We start from the raw sequence: 20,319 nt of genomic DNA, 5'->3' as shown, positions 1-20,319 counted from the left end.
CACATTATCAGTGCCTGATGAGCATTGCCCAGAGAGAAAGGCTGCTACAATGTGAAAGCACAGACAAAGGAGGGGTCTTACTATAGCTGATGTAACACTGCAACAGCACTATTGTAGTGTGGCTGCAGTGGCACTGCCTCTTTGTGAAAACACTCAAAGAAATAAGAGGTGTCTGCTTTGGCAGCTCTGCACCACTACACTGCTGCATCACACAAGTGTGTGTATGTCTGGATAATGACCAGTTTGGTTATTGAACATACAGATATAGGAGGAATTGCTATATTTTAGAATATGTTTTGGTAACATTGTTTCCTGTTAGGCACTTCCCTATCATGTGAACAGGTCTTAATGGTCATATGGAAGATATGCTAATCAAAGATCATGAACTGAATTTTCAAGAATATGCCTTGCAAGAATTTTAAGAAGTCACCCACTCTGACACCCACTTGAATGTATTTTTAAACCACCTTGGCATAGGATCTTTATATGGATGTTTTGAAAGTAAGCTTGTTTGTCATCACATTTCAGGCTTATTCAGACACACTGGAACTGTGCATGATTTTGCTAAGTCTTTTCATGTGTAGACATCAAGTTTCTTCATAGCAGAGGCTATTTATAGACATCAGTTTACAATGCTTATATGTGGGGGACTATATACAGATATATAACTGAAGATCAGTAGGATATATACAGTATAGGTGATTTTTTATTTGGTCGTACATACATCTGCCCTGCCCGTGAAGGGATTAATGATGAGTAGCTGGTAGAAACTGATTATGTAGGAATTTTAAGGTTGCATGTACTATATGAATGCAATTTATAAGAGTACAGTGATAGAAATAGAATAGATAATTACATACCAATCATGTAGAGCATGGGGATGAGATGAAAATTCTGTACATCTTTTTCTCAGCATACATATGAAATGCATTCTTGTATTTTTTGTGTGGTGATAAATGTGGTTATCAGGTATATTTTTGGGGGTACAGCCTTAACCTAATTAAGAACTTACTGTGTCATGGTCTAGCAATGACACAACTGTCCCCCCTCTTCTACACTGAACATCCTCAGTCTGTCCTTTTCTTATAATCTGAACTGGAAACTTCACATCTCATCTCTAGCTTAAACAGCTTCTATGAAGTTAGGCATTCTGAGATGTCTGCCATTTTTTTGTCACTCCCCCAGCTGCTAACTCTGTACAAAGGCCTTATCTGTCCATGTATGGACTATGCTTCACATGTCTGGGGGGTTCCACTCGTACCGCTCTTGTAGACAGGGTGGAATCAAAAGCTTTTCATCTCATCAACTCTTCTCCTCTAACTGACTGTCTTCAGCCTCTCTCTCATTGCTGCAATGTTGCATCTCAAGCTGTCTTCTACCACTATTTTCATGCTAACTGCTCTTCTGATCTTATTAACTGCATACCTCCCCTCCTCCTGCGGCCTTGCTGCATAAGACTTTCTTCATTCTCTCACCCCTATTCTGTCCACCTCTCTAATGCAAGAGTTAACCAGTATTCTCAATCATTCATCCCTTTCTCTGGTAAACTCTGGAACTCTGTGTCTGCTTCTGTATTTCCACCTTCCTATGACTTGAATTCCTTCAAGAGGGAAGTTTCAAGACACTTATCCTTCAATTTTTGACTACTGCTTTGGATCCTTTTATGGGACTGGCATCTCAGTGGGCATTTTTTCTTTTTTATTGGATTTTTGGTTGCCCTTGGCCAGTGTCCCTATATATATAAAAAAAAAAAAAAAAAAGTCAGTGGAGTTGCATGTCTTTTTATCTGTTATCATTCTGCACCCAACAGTCTATAGACCTGTGTAATTTCTTGCTTCCTTCTTGTGAAGTACATGAGTTTGGTTGTGGCCTCTTTACCCTCTGTTGTTTAGGCTTGGTATCCTGTTGTGGACTCGGCCCATCTATGTCATTACGTTGGTCTAAGAATATCTTCTCAGACTTGCATTGACATTCATGTGGTTTTTTAACATGACAAGCAATGTGTACTAGCTTCAAGTTACCATTTGTCTTCAGAGCAGCTCTAGAAGGATTCTTGTGGAGGAAGAGGAGATCATAAAAATATGGGAGATTTACAGATGATGCTCTTTGGCCTGAGAGAGCTGCTTTCAATTCTGGTATGATGCTTCTGGATTTTTCAATTCTGGAAAAAGAAAAAAGTTATATCACATAATGTAATGTGACAGGATTGTACCTTTAATTGCTTTGAAACACTTTATTCACATTTGAAATGAAGCACATTCAAAATGAGATGACTTGAAGGGATTCACCTTGGATATCAACCCTTTATTCACATTTGAGACAAAGTACATTTAAAGTGAGATAACTTGAAGGGGTTCTTGCATATCAACAAGTATATAGAGAATGACTTGTGTGACTTAAACCATTATCATTATCATGTCATCCTTGTCTGAGATATTTACTCAGGTTCACAGTAATATTTTTGTTCATCCTTGACATGGAGAGTACAGAAAACCTTTTATGTGTTTAAGCATGAAAATGTAAAAGGAAAAGATGAATTTTAAGAAATCTATCTTACACATGATCAAAATTCCATGTGGAGAAGACAATCCTGGTTTCCCTGGAGGCATAGGGGTTGATGTAATGAATGCCGGGACATTTGGGTTGGTTGTAGGGCCCCTCACACTCAAATGTTCCATGGGAGTCACACAGACGTTCTGTTTCCAACACAGCTGAGCGGTCAAAGTAACTGGCATTGTACCTGTGAGGAGGAGCCCATGTAGGTATTTTTCTGAAATGCTTTTTTCTTGCATGATTTTTTGTTAATATCTTGACCATTTCTATTCTTGTAACAAATCAACCTTGGAACAGGATTATTAACATGATCTCCATTAACAGTATGGTTTCACCATCCTTGTGTACTCTAATAGCATAAAGGGTGGTATAGTGCAGGGATTTTGTTTTATCAAATATAAAGCAACAGAGACCTGAGATTTACTGCCTACATATGATTCAACAAGAGTGTAGGTATTCTGGTGTGGTAATAGCAAGATGCTTAAAAAGTAAAGGTTACTGAGCTAAATAAGAGTTGGATATTTCTTTGTGTCAAATATAGGAAAGGTAAAGGTGAAGACAAGGAGTGTTTAAGCATGTACCCATTTCTGGAATTGCAGCCCGTTTCTGGAATAGCAGATGAAATAACTCTTATTCACTATGGGAAGAGTTTTATATCCAAGCCTGTTTCTAGAATAACAGACTTTCTGGAATAGGAGATGAAATAATTCATTCACCATCGGAAGAGTTTTATGTCCAAAGCTAGCAGTGTTAGTTCTTACGTTATAAGTGGGATACCTCACTGTAAATTATTATTTTGTATCCTAGATGATGAAAAGTTTCCCTTATGAAATTTTCCTTAGGATTACATAGTCAAAACTATAGCCACCTAGGATCAGTACAAACCACATGAAAGTGTTGGCATTTCTTACTTAGATTTGTGCAATTTTTCCTTAAAAAAGAGAATTGCATTTTTTTGTGGGGAGTCAGGTGGGAGGTTCTTGGCAAGCAGTTCACCCTCGGTGTGTTGTAGATAACTTCGCATCCTTGTCTAAGCACTGTTGCGCATGACAGCTTCCTTAGTCTTAAACCTTGTGTCTAACTCTGAAATATATACATTAACATTTAATGTCCCCAATATGATAGAATGAAAGCCATTTTAATAAAGTTGCTTCTCACTGTTGCTCTTCATTTTGACATCATTCCTTCTATCATTGCTCTTGATTGAGTGACATAGGAAGGAGTGGTGGAATCAATGTATATCAGGATATTAACCATTGAATTTATGAGATTTGTTCATTACCATTCTTACCTTTAAACCACTCAGGATCATCGTCTTTTGAAGTCTGCGCTATGGAATCGTATGTATTTTTGGCTATGACCTCCAAAAGTGTTGCTGCTTGCTTAGAACTTATTGGATCTTGCAAGTAACTCATAACTTTGTTGTGTAACTGTGGCTGGCGGTCCAGGCAAGCATGGAGGAAGGATGCAAGCTGATGAATGTAGTCAACAGTTTCAAAGTCTTTTGCTTTTGAAATAAACAATTTTGTGCCATTTACAAGAACTCTAAAGTATTCTTTATCAACTTCTGTCCTGTCGTCAAGTGTGACAATGATTGCTTCATGTTTCTGTAAAGAGAATGATAATTTACTGCAATGGAGGTCTATTTAAAGCATAGAAAGAAATTTATTGTTAATGTATTTTACATAAAAACTACTTACCTTTAAATTAAATTTTTTTCTGCATTTTTTTAAGAATTCTCTATAATTTGCTGCTACAACACCACATTTTCTCTGGGCTGGGCCGATAGCAACAAAGTGCCGTGTCATGACTCCACCTGTTGCTGTTAACTGTTATTGCGTTTTCTGAAAGAGACAACCTGAGGAAGCCACAACAATACATGTCAGTACCAGTGTGTTCCTCCTTCCTTGTGAATCAGTCCTCTGTATAGTTGTTTGGTCAGAGTGGGGAGGGAACCTAGGGCTTGTTGTCTTGGCTTTGGGCAGATGAGCACCATTTTTTTATTCTTTTGTTTTACTGATGAATATAAACCACAACTTTGGATTCAGTTTATTTATTTATTTATTTTTATTTGTCTGTGAGTTAGTGAAATATCTACCAGTCAGGACCCAAACTAGTATAATTTTTACATGATTGATCCAGCTTTGTCTTAGGAAGAAAGAGAGAGAAAAAATATATAGATATACTAATTACCATTTCAATAATCCGGTAGTCTTCACATATTCTCTCTCTCTCTCTCTCTCTCTCTCTCTCTCTCTCTCTCTCTCTCTCTCTCTCTCTCTCTCTCTCTCGGAAATATGCGACTACTGTTATTATTATTACTTTATTTTTCGATCTTGGCTTAACTTTGAATTGTGTAGAGCTTTGACAGTTCAGTCAGGCTACCCACCTCTTTTCAATATTATGCTTCGGCTGGATATACAATTTGCTATTATTGGTTGTCTGCTTTACCTTAGTTTATACCATTATTATTATTTATACGTACTGACTTTGAATGGAATTACGTTGTGTTTGCCTTCACTGCTGAAAACTTTAAAACAAACAAAACTTTGGTGAGTAGACAAATGCATTGTTATCAACATCCGGAAGCATGAAAATAAGGTGCATCTCATCATGATCTTTATATTTTGTTACGCAGTTTGTTTGTCACTTAGTCTGTATGTTATGTATTGAAATAATCTTGCCAGGTATTTTGATGATTTAACTTTCCAGTTAACTGCACATTAAGAATAATGAGTGACAAGTGGAATTTGAGATCTTACTGTTTGTAGTTGGTAACATTGCATCAGCTGATTGCCAATTGCGCGCTGTTTTTCATGTTATCTCGGCAGTCCGAGATGTCAGGCAGGCTTGTTGGTCAACCATTATTTTCACTCGCTGAATTTGTAGAGCGAATGTGGAAGTTGTAAGAAGACTTCATAACACTACGTGGCTGTTCCAAAAACATGTATAAGCGTACAACGTTATTTTTTTTTTTCGAGAGGGCTTGCACGCAGGAAGTACTCGCACTTTTTTTATTTTTTATTTTTTATGTAGGAGGGACAGCTGCTAAATACAACAAAAATCTTAAAAAAAAAAAAAAAAGGCTGGTCCTCGAATAGGGTCCGAAGCGGTGGTCAGAAATTGAAGGACAATTGCCTTGAAACTTCCTTCTTGAATGAGTTCAAGTCATAGGAAGGTGATATACAGCAGGTAGGGAGTTCCAGAGTTTAACAGAGAAAGGAATGAATGATTGAGAATGCAGGTTAACTCTTGCATTAGAGAGGTGGACAGAATAGTGGTGAGAGAAAGAGGAGTCATGTGCAGGGAGACCGCTGGAGGAGGGAAGGCACGCAATTAGCAAAATCAGCAGTTAACATTAAAAAGAAGAAAAAAAAAAATAGAAGATAGCAAGAGATGCAACATTGCGGCAATGAGAAAGAGGCTGAAGACAATAATTTACAGTTGAGACGAAAAGCTTTTGATTCCAACCTGTGTAAAAGAGCGGTGTGAGTGATTGGACGCCACCTTATTATACTCGCCGCACCGAATATTGGCCGGTGAGGCGGAGCTCGGGGATTCCCCCAGTGGTGCTACAAGTAATTTGTTATAGATTATAACACTGTCTACTCCTTCTTGTAACCCCGATTCACCTCCTTAACCCTTGTGGCTCTCTCATTGTTATGATTTTTTGTCACCCACCACCACTGAGATAAATATCAAAACAATGTTTTCTATACAAAGGTCTCGTTTCCTCAAATAGTAAACTTGGCATATCAGCGGACGTGAGCGACATTGCCGCTCTTCTGACTCCGCCCACCGCCTAGACTTTTACCTCAATGGTGGTGTGGAAAAAAAGTCAAACTAAATAAATAAAGTAGACGTGCAGTTTTATTAAATGTATTATATTATGTAATGAGAGAGAGAGAGAGAGAGAGAGAGAGAGAGAGAGAGAGAGAGAGAGAGAGAGAGAGAGAGAGCGGAAGGCTGGTGGGCGTTCCGTGGTATCTTTTGAAGACGCGGCAACACTGGGGAATTTCCCTTAGTAACTCCGCCTCACCGGCAAAAAATTCGGTGCGGCGAGTATAGCTAACTAATCTAAACCAAACTACCTTGTACCAAATTACTGGATATGGTCTCTTATTTATTATAACACATTATATTGGCTCATGCCATCCTTAGCCATACATTTATCTGTTTTATAAAGCTTGTTGAATATAGTTGAGTGATTAAGATCAGATATCCATCACTGGTGTCCATGTTAAAAATTGTGAACTTACCTTTTTCAGATTGTTTGCAGGCATTTGTGTATTTGTCACCTTTGTTCCTCCACTTCAAGAGTGTGACAATGTTCATCATAAACCCTCCACTCACTGTGCAGTATAAGTATCATGAACAAATGGCAGGTGAGAGATAAGCAGATAGGTTATGAATGATTGAATACTGATGAATATCAGATAAATACTGATAAGGTGGTAAAATAAAACTCCTCATACTGGAGGAGAACAGCTTAGATTGCATGAATGTTGCATCTCTAGATATCAATAAGATAATTGTTCTGAATTTAATGACAATTGTTGCGCATTGAACAAAAGTGATATTAAATTTTGGAGTGGAAAAGTTAGATATTTTGGAAATACAGGAAATCTGCAAGATAGTAAAATGATGGAATGCATGAGAGATGTGCAGTCTGTCATCCAGGGTGTGTGAAAATAATGAAGATTCATGGATGAAAGGTATTTATTTATGTGGATGATCAGTGGAAAAAGGAATGGTAATGTGTTTTGGAATAATGTATATTATTGTTGACAATCACATTTATGGTTAGTGTAAACATCTGCTGTGGGGATGATATTTTATCAATAGTTTTTGGTTAATAAAGCACACACTGCTTAAGTAATTATGCATTTTTTTTTTTTTTTTTTTACTTATACAAATATGCACTGAACATTTCTGCTGTAAGATGGTGAGGCCCTTCCAGCAGCTCAGAAAATTAGGAATACAAAGGCTGTATCTCTCTGTATCTCTCCCATCTGTTGGTTCCAAAAACAGTTCCCCCACCCTGCACCCCCCCAAAAAAAAATAATAATAAAATAAATAAATAAATAAATAATAAATAAATAAATAAAATAAAAATAAATAAAAAATAGATAAAATAAATAAATAAATAAATAAAATAAATAAAAATAAATAGATAAATGAATAAAATAAAATGCATGCATTAATCCTTTCATCCATTTTTCAGATAATTTTCTTGGTGGCTGAAGATTGTCTATATGCACTGGGAAGCTGTAGTAGTGGTATGAGCCTCTACGCATAGGTCACACCAAAAATTTTTGCTGCATCATCATATATGAAGGGTTGACTCTCAGACCCTTCAAAACAAAACAGCGACAGCGACCAATTCCAGGAAGTGATACAAAACCAAATCGAGAGTTCTTTTGATTTTTAACATTCTTATTTTCAGGGAATGTCAAAATATATTTTAGTTAACCTTGAGTGACCCATTACTAAACTAAAACTTAAGTGTTCTCACTATTCAGCCATTCAGTAGATTTCAATAATTATATATATATATATATATATATATATATATATATATATATATATATATATATATATATATATATATATATATATATATATATATATATATATATATATATATATATATATATATATATATATATATATATATATATATATATATATCGTTTTATCATAAAAGCCCCATCCAAGGGCATGGGTGTGGTAGGGTTTCATAGGGTACAGGATATCAGCTAATCGTCTCAAAAGAATACGTAGTGTGGAAACTTGTTGGAATGATTATGACCACAAGCTCAGAAAACAACAATTTATGCTCGGATTATAATATAACAGATGGTGATTATTGGCTAGTTAGGATGAAACGCATCAACCTCCCAGAACCAAAGCTAATAATTTTCAGACCACCTCGTGCTATAAAAGCCCAAAACGGCTTGCCGTGCAAGCAGTGTCAAAGCTAATATTAGGCTACCTTGTAATATTATCACAGCATCGTATTTTTCTTTGCGGCGGGGTATTTTCAAGTATAACACTATATGACCGGTCCCCCCAAAACAATGATACAAAACAACTACTGAACCGTCTTGCCGTAATATGCCTTGCGGCAGGGAGAGATGAGTAAAATCGCGGTTTTCTCCAATCCGCAGGGACTTATTCACTAAGGAATTTTAGGAAAGAAGGATTGTCTCCACTGACTAAAATATGGTTAGTGGTCATCAAATTATAGTAGACGAAAAAATATATAGTAGACGAAAACAGTCATTGCTGACCAGCCGTTCTAACCTCACCACCTTCCCGTTTGTGAAGATGGTCCCTGTTATGGACTTTGCTCGTCTTTTTTTTGTTTGACTTTTTTGTTTAATGGATTATTACTTACAGTATCACATACATCGTGCACAACTTCATTTTGAATTAGAGGATAAAGTATTACATGCATATTTATTCAGTGAAAAAAAAAAGTTTTTTCCGCATCCCTGCCCTGGACTCGGTGACTCGGGGTTGCGGTTCATTCGACGGCCGGCGAGAATGGCGGCTATGAGTAGTGGTGAGTGGCAGGGTAATTTTCTTTATTTAATCCTGGTTACCTCTTGAACAGGACACTGATAGTAATGTAAAGCCAACCTACCACTTGTGTATCAGTTGTGATCCCCATGCATGATATTTAAAATACCCAGTGTAAGGCTACACCAGCTGTACATGATGTAGTTATAAACAGACGCTGGGTAAATATCACCTCATGGAAGCCTTCGCAAGCACCAACGTGAGTGTATCCTGTGCTCCATTCCATGCCTAACAAACACCAACGATAATCATACATGTCCAGATATTGTGAAGCTGCACTAATAACGAAAGGATAGGGATGTATGGAGGTGTTTGAGGTACAATGTAGGCGCATTTCTCTTCCTTGACATACCTTTTCAATACCTTTTCTGGACCGTCAAATGTACTTAGATACCCATTATAGACACCGCATTATATGATGCTTGTGTCATTTTGAAACAAAACTTCCGATTTCGTGATATCATTTGGTATTGCCTGCATATTTCTAACATAGTGGCGTGAAGATAATTGGACCACCATAGTCCTTTTCATTGGTATGCACGCGCAGATCATGTTAGCATGAACATGATGTATCTACTACACGAGTATTCAGGAATGCTTACCATGATGTCTGGTGGCATTGATGCAACATTATCTTTAGCTGCGTTAGTGATATTTACCTTTGGTCTAAATTTCCTCTCAGTTTTATTGATATTTACATTTGGCGTATTTTTTTTTTTTTTTTTTTTTCCAAACAGGAGATAAAAGAAGTGGATTGGGTCGTGGCGCAATACTTCAACAAGCCTCTAATCAACCTAAACCTGGTAAGCAGCAGTGTGTGTGTGTGTGTGTGTGTGTGTGTGTGTGTGTGTGTGTGTTTTAGGTATTTATTTTTGTGCATATATAGGTAAAAACAGAAGTGCTTCATGTGGGCTTGAGAATTGTCAAGGGTAGGTAACAGCTGTAGAGGGGGTTAAATATGAGCCATGACTGAGGATAAAGTTTTGTATATTGAAAAGTAAATCGGTAAATTTATATTTTTCACCCGTCTAACATTTTCAGACTAGACAACATTTTTCTGGTAGATTTTGATGTGCTTTGAATGAATCTTAGTAACTGTTTTCATCGCAAATAATTTTTCTTGTATATCCCCCCTTCACACACACACATAAACAAGCAGAAATTCATAAAAGAAAATTAACCTAACCTAATTACACCTAACCTAACCTAACTAAACCTAACTTAATCTACCTAACTAAACCCAACCTAACCTACCTTAACAGTAAATTTGATAAAAATTAACATCTCAGGAATGAACAACTTATGATAGATACACACCACTGTGTTTTTGTGACCCAACTACTTCGCTGAGGACTTTTTTTTTTTTTTGGCTGTGAGATGGGTGAATATGTATAATAATAAAAAAATCATCAGTGACTTGGAAGTCACTAGAAGTGAAAGAAGTTAAAAATGTTCATTTATAGGATGTATTTTTGAGAATAGTATTTGAAGTTCAACATGAGCAAATATTTACTACTACTTCACCATGAGTAATGTCTCAGAAAGTTGTCTTGCCCCAAAACAGGTGTAGCTCACCACTACAAGCCTGTGAGTGTGGAGGGAGGGCTGCCAGGCGCTCCACCAGCCATTCCAGGGGAGTGTGCTGTGCATCACTCCTGGCGGTACCTCTCCAATGCACCTGTAGCTTACCAGATGCAGCAGGTAACTGCGTTTATGTGCGTTTATGTGCGCAATGACTTAACCTGCTCTCGTGCCCACACTCTTGAATCTTCCGAGTTTTCCACCATCTGGCTACTACTACAGAGTCATTCTCATACTAAATTTATCTGTGCTGTATACCTCTCTCCTAACTCCTCTGACTATAAGAAATTCTTTGACTACTTAACTTCCAAAGTGGAGCACATTCTGACCCTCTTCCCTTTTGCAGAGATCTCCATTCTTGGAGACTTCAATGTTCACCACCAGCTTTGGCTTTCCTCTCCCTTCACTGACCATCCTGGTGAACTAGCCTACAACTTTGCTATCCTCCATGACCTAGAGCAATTGGTGCAACACCCTACTCGTATTCCTGACCGTCTTGGAGATACGCCCAACATTCTTGACCTTTTCCTGACCTCTAATCCTTCTGCTTATGCTGTCACCCTTTCTTCTCCGTTGGGCTCCTCCGATCACAATCTCATATCTTTATCTTGTCCTATCACTCCAATTCCTCCTCAGGATCCCCCTAAGCGAAGGTGCCTCTGGCGTTTTGCCTCTGCTAGTTGGGGGGACCTGAGGAGGTATTTTGCTGATTTTCCTTGGAATGACTACTGCTTCCGTGTCAGAGACCCGTCTTTGTGTGCTGAGCGCATAACAGAGGTGATAGTGTCTGGCATGGAGGCGTACATTCCTCACTCTTTTTCTCATCCTAAACCTTCTAAACCTTGGTTTAACACAGCTTGTTCTCTTGCTATACATGATAGAGAGGTGGCCCACAAAAGGTACTTAAGCCTTCCATCACCAGAATCTCATGCACTTTATATTTCTGCCCAGAACTATGCCAAGTCTGTTCTCCAACTAGCCAAAAACTCCTTCATTAACAGAAAATGTCAAAACCTTTCAAGATCTAACTCCCCTCGTGATTTCTGGCATCTAGCCAAAAATATCTCCAATAACTTTGCTTCTTCTTCTTTCCCTCCTCAACTTCAACCAGATGGCACCACTGCTATCACATCTATTTCTAAAGCTGAACTCTTTGCTCAAACCTTTGCTAAAAACTCTACCTTGGAGGATTCTGGGCTTGTTCCTCCCTCTCCTCCACCCTCTGACTACTTCATGCCACGTATTAAAATTCTTCGTAATGATGTTTTCCATGCCCTCGCTGGTCTAAACCCTCGGAAGGCTTATGGACCTGATGGGGTCCCTCCTATTGTTCTCCGAAACTGTGCCTCCGTGCTTGCACCTTGCCTAGTCAAACTCTTTCAGCTCTGTCTGTCAACATCTACCTTTCCTTCTTGCTGGAAGTTTGCCTACATTCAACCTGTTCCTAAAAAGGGTGACCGCTCTAATCCCTCAAACTACCGTCCTATTGCTTTAATTTCCTGCTTATCTAAAGTTTTTGAATCTATCCTCAACAGGAAGATTCTTAAACATCTATCACTTCACAACCTTCTATCTGATCGCCAGTATGGGTTCCGTCAAGGCCGCTCTACTGGTGATCTGGCTTTCCTTACTGAGTCTTGGTCATCCTCTTTTAGAGACTTTGGTGAAACTTTTGCTGTTGCCTTGGACATATCAAAAGCCTTTGATAGAGTCTGGCACAAAGCTTTGATTTCAAAACTACCCTCCCATGGTTTCTATCCTTCTCTCTGTAACTTCATCTCAAGTTTCCTTTCTGACCGTTCTATTGCTGCTGTGGTAGACGGTCACTGTTCTTCTCCTAAATCTATTAACAGTGGTGTTCCTCAGGGTTCTGTCCTGTCACCCACTCTCTTCTTATTATTCATTAATGATCTTCTAAACCAAACTTCTTGTCCTATCCACTCCTATGCTGATGATACCACCCTGCACTTTTCCACGTCTTTTCATAGACGTCCAACCCTTCAGGAGGTAAACATATCACGCAGGGAAGCCACAGAACGCCTGACTTCTGATCTTTCTAAAATTTCTGATTGGGGCAGAGCAAACTTGGTATTGTTCAATGCCTCAAAAACTCAATTCCTCCATCTATCAACTCGACACAATCTTCCAGACAACTATCCCCTCTTCTTCAATGACACTCAACTGTCCCCCTCTTCTACACTGAACATCCTTGGTCTGTCCTTTACTTATAATCTGAACTGGAAACTTCACATCTCATCTCTAGCTAAAACAGCTTCTATGAAGTTAGGTGTTCTGAGACGTCTCCGCCAGTTTTTCTCACCCCTTCAGCTGCTAACTCTGTACAAGGGCCTTATCCGTCCATGTATGGAGTATGCTTCACATGTCTGGGGGGGTTCCACTCATACTGCTCTTCTAGACAGGGTGGAATCAAAAGCTTTTCGTCTCATCAACTCCTCTCCTCTAACTGACTGTCTTCAGCCCCTCTCTCACCGCCGCAATGTTGCATATCTAGCTGTCTTCTACCGCTATTTTCATGCCAACTGCTCTTCTGATCTTGCTAACTGCATGCCTCCCCTCCTTCCGTGGCCTCGCTGCACAAGACTTTCTTCTTTCTCTCACCCCTATTCTGTCCACCTCTCTAATGCAAGAGTTAACCAGTATTCTCAATCATTCATCCCTTTCTCTGGTAAACTCTGGAACTCCCTGCCTTCTTCTGTATTTCCACCTTCCTATGACTTGAATTCCTTCAAGAGGGAGGTTTCAAGACACTTATCCACCAATTTTTGACCACTGCTTTGACCCTTTTATGGGACTGGCATTTCAGTGGGCATTTTTTTTTATTAGATTTTTGTTGCCCTTGGCCAGTATCCTTCCTACATAAAAAAAAAAAAAATTTTGTAAACTACCATTTTTATTTTAAATTTTTTCATCATGTTATGGGAACTGAAGGGAAATGGTACACAAACACCTATAATTCTTAGTCCAGATTATAGAAGCTACTTGCATGATTGGATATTTTGCTCTTCATTTTTAATTTTCTCTCTCTCTCTCTCTCTCTCTCTCTCTCTCTCTCTCTCTCTCTCTCTCTCTCTCTCTCTCTCTCTCTCTCTCTCTCTCTCTCTCTCTCTCTCTCTCTCTCTCTCTCTCTCTCTCTCTCTCTCTCTCTCTCTCTCTCTCTCTCTCTCTCTCTCTCTCTCTGCAAATTTTGTTCCTGACAAGCTTTGTCCTCTTTTATAAGATGCTTACATATGACATTGAAACATGGAAAGAAATGACTTCTTCATGCCACCTTTAGACTGACATTTAATTGTATTGTTTTCATGAATAGAAGTGGTTTCTTACACAATTGACTGATATTTTAAAGTCAGTTTGGTTTAATACAGAAGTAGAAGGAATATTTTGGCTAGAAGTATGAAAATCATGTATTAGATGCTGGATGCCAAGGAGGGTCAGTCAGATACATTGTTGTCATTTACACAACACACCACCACTACTGCTGCTTATGCCACTGCTCCCACCACTACTGACCTTCCTGAAAAGGCACCACTGAATGTAGTACATGGAGGTGGTGCTAGTTCAACCAAGGACAATAATGGTGGAAATGGTCTGTGGGAGCCATGGTGCCCAGACCCATACTTCTGCCCACCACCTAATGTTGCCTCACCTACTGAGTTCCCTCAGCTTGAGCGTGGTGGTCCTGCCTTCAGAAAGAAAATGTAAATGATAGAAGTTGTCCAAATATTTTCTTTTATGACTAGTGAATAAGACTTGCATCCTCATTGAATCCAGATACTGAATTGCAGATGTTAGATTTTAAAGTTCAAGTTGTTTGATCAGGTCTTTGTATTCAGGTATTTTATTGAGAATGTGAGTGTAAACTATGTCCTGTTGTTTTATCAAAGACTTGTTAGGAAAACAAGATTTTTATAATAGAGATAGAGAATTGTATGAAGTTCAGAAGGATTTAAAGAACTGCACTCATATAATTCTTGTAACTATGAAAGGAACTGATTGTGCATTGGTTTAATGTAAAAGCAACTTAGTTTTGTATGTTTGTTGTCAGTGGAATTGGAAGAATAGGAATGAGTAACAAGTGTTCTTACATGCATGCATGTGTACACACACACACACACACACTATTATAAAATTATGATTATCCAAATACAAAATTGGAAAGAGTACAAAGAGCAGTCACTAAGATGGTTCTGGAGTTGAGAAATTTGACCTATGAAGAGAGATTAAGAATGTTGGAAATTCCTACCCTTGAAAATAGGAGAGAGAGAGAGAGAGAGAGAGAGAGAGAGAGAGAGAGAGAGAGAGAGAGAGAGAGAGAGAGAGAGAGAGAGAGAGAGAGAGAGAGAGAGAGGAAATTTAATAAAAATCTATAGAATGATAAATGGTATGGAGAATGTGGACAAAGAATGTTTTATAAATTTAGACACAAGGAGTACAAGGGGACACAGTAAGAAGTTGAAGAAAGTTAACTTCAGAAGAGACATCAAGAAGCATAGTTTTCCACAACAGAAGTGTGAACAAATGGAATGAACTCAGTGAAGATGTTGTGAATGCCAAACCTGTCCATGCTTTTAAGACCAAACTGGTTAGATATAGAGACAGGATACTATGAGATTACTCCCCTCCCATAAACCAAAACTAGGTAAACACACACACACACACACACACACACACACACACACACACACACACACACACACAAGACTAGATTAGACTAGAATATGCAGCAGTAGTGTGGTCGCCATACAAGAAAAGGGATATAAGGAAGTTGGAGAGAGTTCAGAGAGCAGCTACAAAGATGGTACCAAGTATCAGGGACTTGTCATATGAAGAGAGACTGGCAAGGATACATCTACCAATGATGGAAAAGAGGAGAGAAAGGGGAGAATTGATTGCGATATATATAAAGCATATGAAGGAGTAGAGGAGGTGGACCGGAGCGACTTAATGGTCTGGGATACACGGGACACTAGAGGACATGGAAAGATGCTGAAGAGGAATGCTTGTTGAAGAGACGTCAAAAAGTATAGTTTCCCATATAGAAGTATTGATGTATGGAACAGTCTGGATGAGGAGATAGTAAATGCAGAAAGTATACATGGATTCAAGGCTAAGTTGGATATTAAAAGATATGGAGATGGGACAGCATGAGCATAGCTCTTTTCCCATAATGCACAACTAGGTAAACACACACACACACACACACACACACACACACACACACACACACACACACACACACACACACACACACACACACACACACACACACACACACAGAGACTGGTTTAATACAAGATGTATAACGGCAATAAAAGAAAAAGAAGCAGCTTGGAATAGATGGAGAAAAAAAGGAGGAAGTGAGGAATGGGAAGAATTCAAGAAGGCAAGGAACGAAGGTAAGAAACCTGAGAGATGAAGAAAGGAATTATGAGAAAGATACAGTTTGCAAAGATGCAAAGATGAGCCAAAGTTATTCTTCAGATATGTGAATGGGAAGATGAAAAATAAGCAAACAATGGATAAATTAATGAAAGATGACGTTACATGTGATGATGCACAGTTACAAGCGGAATTAATGAACAAGTGCTTCCAGTCAGTATTCACCAAAGAAAGCAAATTTGAAGGAGAAAGAGCATGGCACAGAGACAATGTGATGAGAGAGATACAGGTGGACATAAGTGAAATTAAGAAGATTATGAAAGATTTGGATGTGAGTAAGGTTCAAAGACCAGATGGGTGTCCAACTGTGTACTTAAGGAATGTTGTGAACAACTGGTAGGAAGTATACACAATACCATAGTATGTTCTTTTAAGGAAGGAAAAATACCTCTTGACTGGAAGAGAGCCAATATTGTGCCCATTTTTAAAGGAGGTAATAAAAAAAGACCAGTGTCCCTAACAAGTGTGGTGGCAAAAATAGTGGAAAGAATAGTTAAAAACAGATGGATGGAATATTTAGAAGAAACACACACATTGACTGACAGACAATTTGGTTTCAGAAGTGGAAGATCTTGTGTCACGAATTTAGTGAGCTTTTATAGTAGAGCAGTTGATATAAATCAAGAGAGAGGGTTGGGCAGACTGTTTATTTAGAGCTAAAAGAAGCATTTGATAAGGTACCACATCAGAGACTGCTATAGAAAATTCAAAATATAGGAGGTTTACAAGGCAACACACTGAATTGGATTACAGACTTCTTGAGAGACAGAGAAAATCAGAATGGTGTAGAGTTACAAGTGGAGTACCACAGTGGACAGTCTTAGCCCTTGTAATGTTTCTGGTGTATGTCAACGATATGATGGATGAGGTTGATAAGTTGTATGTCTGCAGATGATGCAAAATTATTGAAAAGAGTGGAAAACAATATGGATTGAAATATTACAGAAAGATCTAAATAAGATATATAAATGGAGTAAGAAATGGGAAATGGAATTCAATGCAAAGAAATGCAAGGTGATGGAATTAGGAAAAAGCAAAAGAAGACTGACAAGTTCCTACACATGGGAGAAGTGGAAATTAAGAAAACCAAAGTAGAAAAAGATTTGGGAATTACAATAAGTGAGAATTTATCACCTGAAAAAAACATGTAAACAAAATAGTTGGGGAAACCTATGAGTTACTAAGAAAGATGAAAGGGGCATTTATTTACATGGATGAAGAGATGATGAAAAAGTTGATGGAATATGTGATTTGACCAAAACTGGAATATGCCACAATTGTTTGGTCACCCCATAATAAAAAGGAAATAAGGAAAATAGAAAGGATCCAAAGAGCTGCAACCAAATTGGTACCAAGTTTGAGAGATTTAACCTATGAAGAAAGATTAGGGAGATTGAAGCTTCCATCATTACAAGAGAGAAGAGAAAGAGGGGACCTGATTGCTATATACAGAACTTTAAAGGGTAAGGATCAAGTTGACAAAGAAGACTCATTTGTGTGGGACTCAAGAGATACAAGAGGACATGGAGTGAAATTGAGGAAAACAGCAAGTAGAAGAGGTGTCAAGAAATATGGTTTCCCAAATAGAAACAGAAATATGGAACAACTTAGATGAAACAGTGGTACAATCAACAAATATTCATAAATTTAAAGTTAAGCTGGATGCTTATAGATATGGAGACAGGACAGCATAAGCATAGCTCTTTTCCTGTAAAACACAACTAGGTAAATACACACAGACAGACAGACAGACAGATAGACAGAGATACACACACACACACACACACACACGCACACACACGCACACACACACGCACGCACACACACACACACACACGCACGCACACACACACACACACACACACACACACACACACACACACACACACACACACACACACACACACACACACACACACACACACACACACACACACACACACACACAGACAGACAGACAGACAGATACAGACAGACAGATAGATACAGACAGATACAGACAGACAGACAGATACAGACAGACAGACAGATACAGACACACACAAACAGACAGATAAAGACACACAGACAGACAGACAGATAGATACAGACAGATACAGACAGACAGACAGATACAGACACACACAAACAGGCAGATAAAGACACACAGACAGACAGACAGATTGATACAGACAGACAGACAGACAGATACACACACACACACACACACACACACACACACACACACACACACACACACACAGACAGACAGACAGACAGACAGACAGACAGACAGACACACAGACAGACAGATACAGATAGACACACAGACAGACAGATACAGACAGACAGACACACAGACAGATACAGACAGACAAACAGATACAGACACACACACAGACAGATACAGACACACACACACAGACAGATACAGACACACACACAGACAGATACAGACACACACACACACACACAGACAGACACACACACACACACACACACACGTGTATATACAATCACACACTCCTTCACTCACATTTTCACTCACACTCATTTATTCACTCACTTTCACTCACTCACTTTCACTCATTCCTTCCTTCACTCACATTCCTTCACTCACATTCCTTCACTCACTCACTCACTCATCAGTTGCAGACCACTTTGTTCTATTTTTCATTACTTCAGTATTTTTGCATTACTTTAGTTAAGATTATTTTAAGGATATTGTCTGTTGCTATGGTTGTGTGGAGAGTGATATTATTTAAGCATTTTTTTTTATTATGTAAATACTTGTTAAAATGGGTGTTGACATATCCCAGTAGCATGCTGAACTGTACATCTTATACAGAATGTTTAGTGTTACACTTCTAACATATTAGAATTGTATGATATCACTTATTGCAGGTTACCTAGGATCCTAAGTTTTGTTCATATGCAATGTAGATTGGCTTTTTCTTAAGGACAGACAACCTCAGACTGTCTGGACTTGACAGAAGACTTGATTGTGAGAACTTTAGATTAAGGAACACATGTTGGCAAGGTAGTGTGCCAGTAACAAAGCTGTCATGTAGAGTAACTTATCCAATTCCTGTTCATGGTAGGTTTTCTTTGTCAGAATAAGTGGTAGTGATTTTTCACTAGTTTTGATGTTGGCACATGCTTTTCATACATGGACTGCCCCACAGAAATCTTATAGCTTCTTGCAGTTTCCCTTATTTTCTTGTTTATTTTGTTTGGATGTATTTGCTAGTTTCAGAGTTGAATAAGATTAAAGTCATCTTAGATATAATAAAAATCTATTATGTATTATCTGTAATTAATAATTACCTATTTATTGTGTAGGAACATGGTAAGACAAATATTTGTCTTACTGTGAAGCACTAAGGTTTTCAGATCCCCAAAGAAGTGATGAATCACAGGTATACTTATTACCCAATGGAATAGGATATATCACTTGGTTATTGACAACTATCAATTATACAGTAAAAGTGTAACTTAGCAACACTGAATTAAGAGTACTTGTGCATTGTTGGAACACCATTCAGAAGTGATTGTAAAAACTGTTACTGCAGGATATATGCATAAATAATGATTAATGGATTAAAGCTACCATTTCATTATTTGGATTATCAGCTTGGCTTTGTGGTATTGTACCATAAACTACAGTTGACAGAAGATTATGTAAATCTTCACATGGCATGGTCATATTGAACTGGCCATCATGGCACTCCTGACAGACCTAGTCAGTTAAACAAACTGTATACATCTTTGTTAAATGGCAATCTGTCATGTCCACGTTTGGCATATCACACACTCCCTTGACTATATATATATATATATATATATATATATATATATATATATATATATATATATATATATATATATATATATATATATATATATATATATATATATATATATAATATGAAGGACTGCAGTGAGGCAACTCAATTTATTTCAGTATGTATACTGTTGCTTTGTAAGAAATAGATGGTGTAGAAGGAACCTGAAGGCCTCTCCACATTATCAGTGCCTGATGAGCATTGCCCAGAGAGAAAGGCTGCTACAATGTGAAAGCACAGACAAAGGAGGGGTCTTACTATAGCTGATGTAACACTGCAACAGCACTATTGTAGTGTGGCTGCAGTGGCACTGCCTCTT

At 38.2% G+C, this 20,319-nt stretch overlaps 2 protein-coding genes across 15 annotated transcripts; one reads left to right on the top strand and one right to left on the bottom strand.

The window, feature by feature from the left end:
• Positions 1–265: 265 nt before the first annotated feature.
• Positions 266–6,950, bottom strand: LOC135105607 (DNA fragmentation factor subunit beta-like). 14 transcript variants are annotated; one of them, XM_064013878.1, is made up of 7 exons: positions 6,025–6,416; positions 5,316–5,485; positions 4,254–4,411; positions 3,845–4,160; positions 3,465–3,636; positions 2,558–2,740; positions 266–2,161 (listed from the first exon to the last, which is right to left on the bottom strand). In XM_064013878.1, exons 5-7 carry the CDS (start codon positions 3,575–3,577, stop codon positions 1,783–1,785), a joined length of 675 nt encoding a protein of 224 aa, XP_063869948.1. In that variant the 5' UTR covers positions 3,578–3,636; positions 3,845–4,160; positions 4,254–4,411; positions 5,316–5,485; positions 6,025–6,416; the 3' UTR covers positions 266–1,782. The 14 variants fall into 14 exon arrangements, with proteins under 14 accessions (XP_063869948.1, XP_063869949.1, XP_063869951.1 ...); XM_064013879.1 differs by having other exon boundaries at positions 4,254–4,397; XM_064013881.1 differs by lacking the exons at positions 5,316–5,485; positions 6,025–6,416 and adding an exon at positions 6,813–6,945.
• On the top strand, positions 6,652–19,462 carry LOC135105609 (uncharacterized). The gene is made up of 5 exons (XM_064013892.1): positions 6,652–6,667; positions 6,822–6,938; positions 9,876–9,941; positions 10,703–10,839; positions 14,149–19,462. Exons 2-5 carry the CDS (start codon positions 6,881–6,883, stop codon positions 14,437–14,439), a joined length of 552 nt encoding a protein of 183 aa, XP_063869962.1. The 5' UTR covers positions 6,652–6,667; positions 6,822–6,880; the 3' UTR covers positions 14,440–19,462.
• The last annotated feature ends 857 nt before the right edge of the window (positions 19,463–20,319 follow it).

The sequence above is a fragment of the Scylla paramamosain genome, chromosome 12 (assembly GCF_035594125.1).
Source record: "Scylla paramamosain isolate STU-SP2022 chromosome 12, ASM3559412v1, whole genome shotgun sequence".
In the NCBI taxonomy this organism is placed as follows: domain Eukaryota; kingdom Metazoa; phylum Arthropoda; class Malacostraca; order Decapoda; family Portunidae; genus Scylla; species Scylla paramamosain.
The sequence above is the reverse complement of the archived record's forward strand: the minus strand, read 5'-3'. Positions and strand labels throughout refer to the sequence as shown.

What these genes read in the sequence shown, in the direction of transcription:
- LOC135105609 (XM_064013892.1), top strand. Translation starts at nt 6,881, where the DNA reads ATGTTCATCATAAACCCTCCACTCACTGTGCAGTATAAGTATCATGAA. An exon ending in CTCTAATCAACCTAAACCTG is followed by an intron (nt 9,942 to 10,702) that starts GTAAGCAGCAGT and finishes GCCCCAAAACAG; the next exon opens with GTGTAGCTCACCACTACAAG. An exon ending in TAGCTTACCAGATGCAGCAG is followed by an intron (nt 10,840 to 14,148) that starts GTAACTGCGTTT and finishes ATCATGTATTAG; the next exon opens with ATGCTGGATGCCAAGGAGGG.
- LOC135105607 (XM_064013889.1), bottom strand. Translation starts at nt 3,577, where the DNA reads ATGCGAAGTTATCTACAACACACCGAGGGTGAACTGCTTGCCAAGAAC. An exon ending in GAAAAATTGCACAAATCTAA is followed by an intron (nt 2,741 to 3,464) that starts GTAAGAAATGCC and finishes TCCTCCTCACAG; the next exon opens with GTACAATGCCAGTTACTTTG. An exon ending in ACATGGAATTTTGATCATGT is followed by an intron (nt 2,162 to 2,557) that starts GTAAGATAGATT and finishes TTCTTTTTCCAG; the next exon opens with AATTGAAAAATCCAGAAGCA.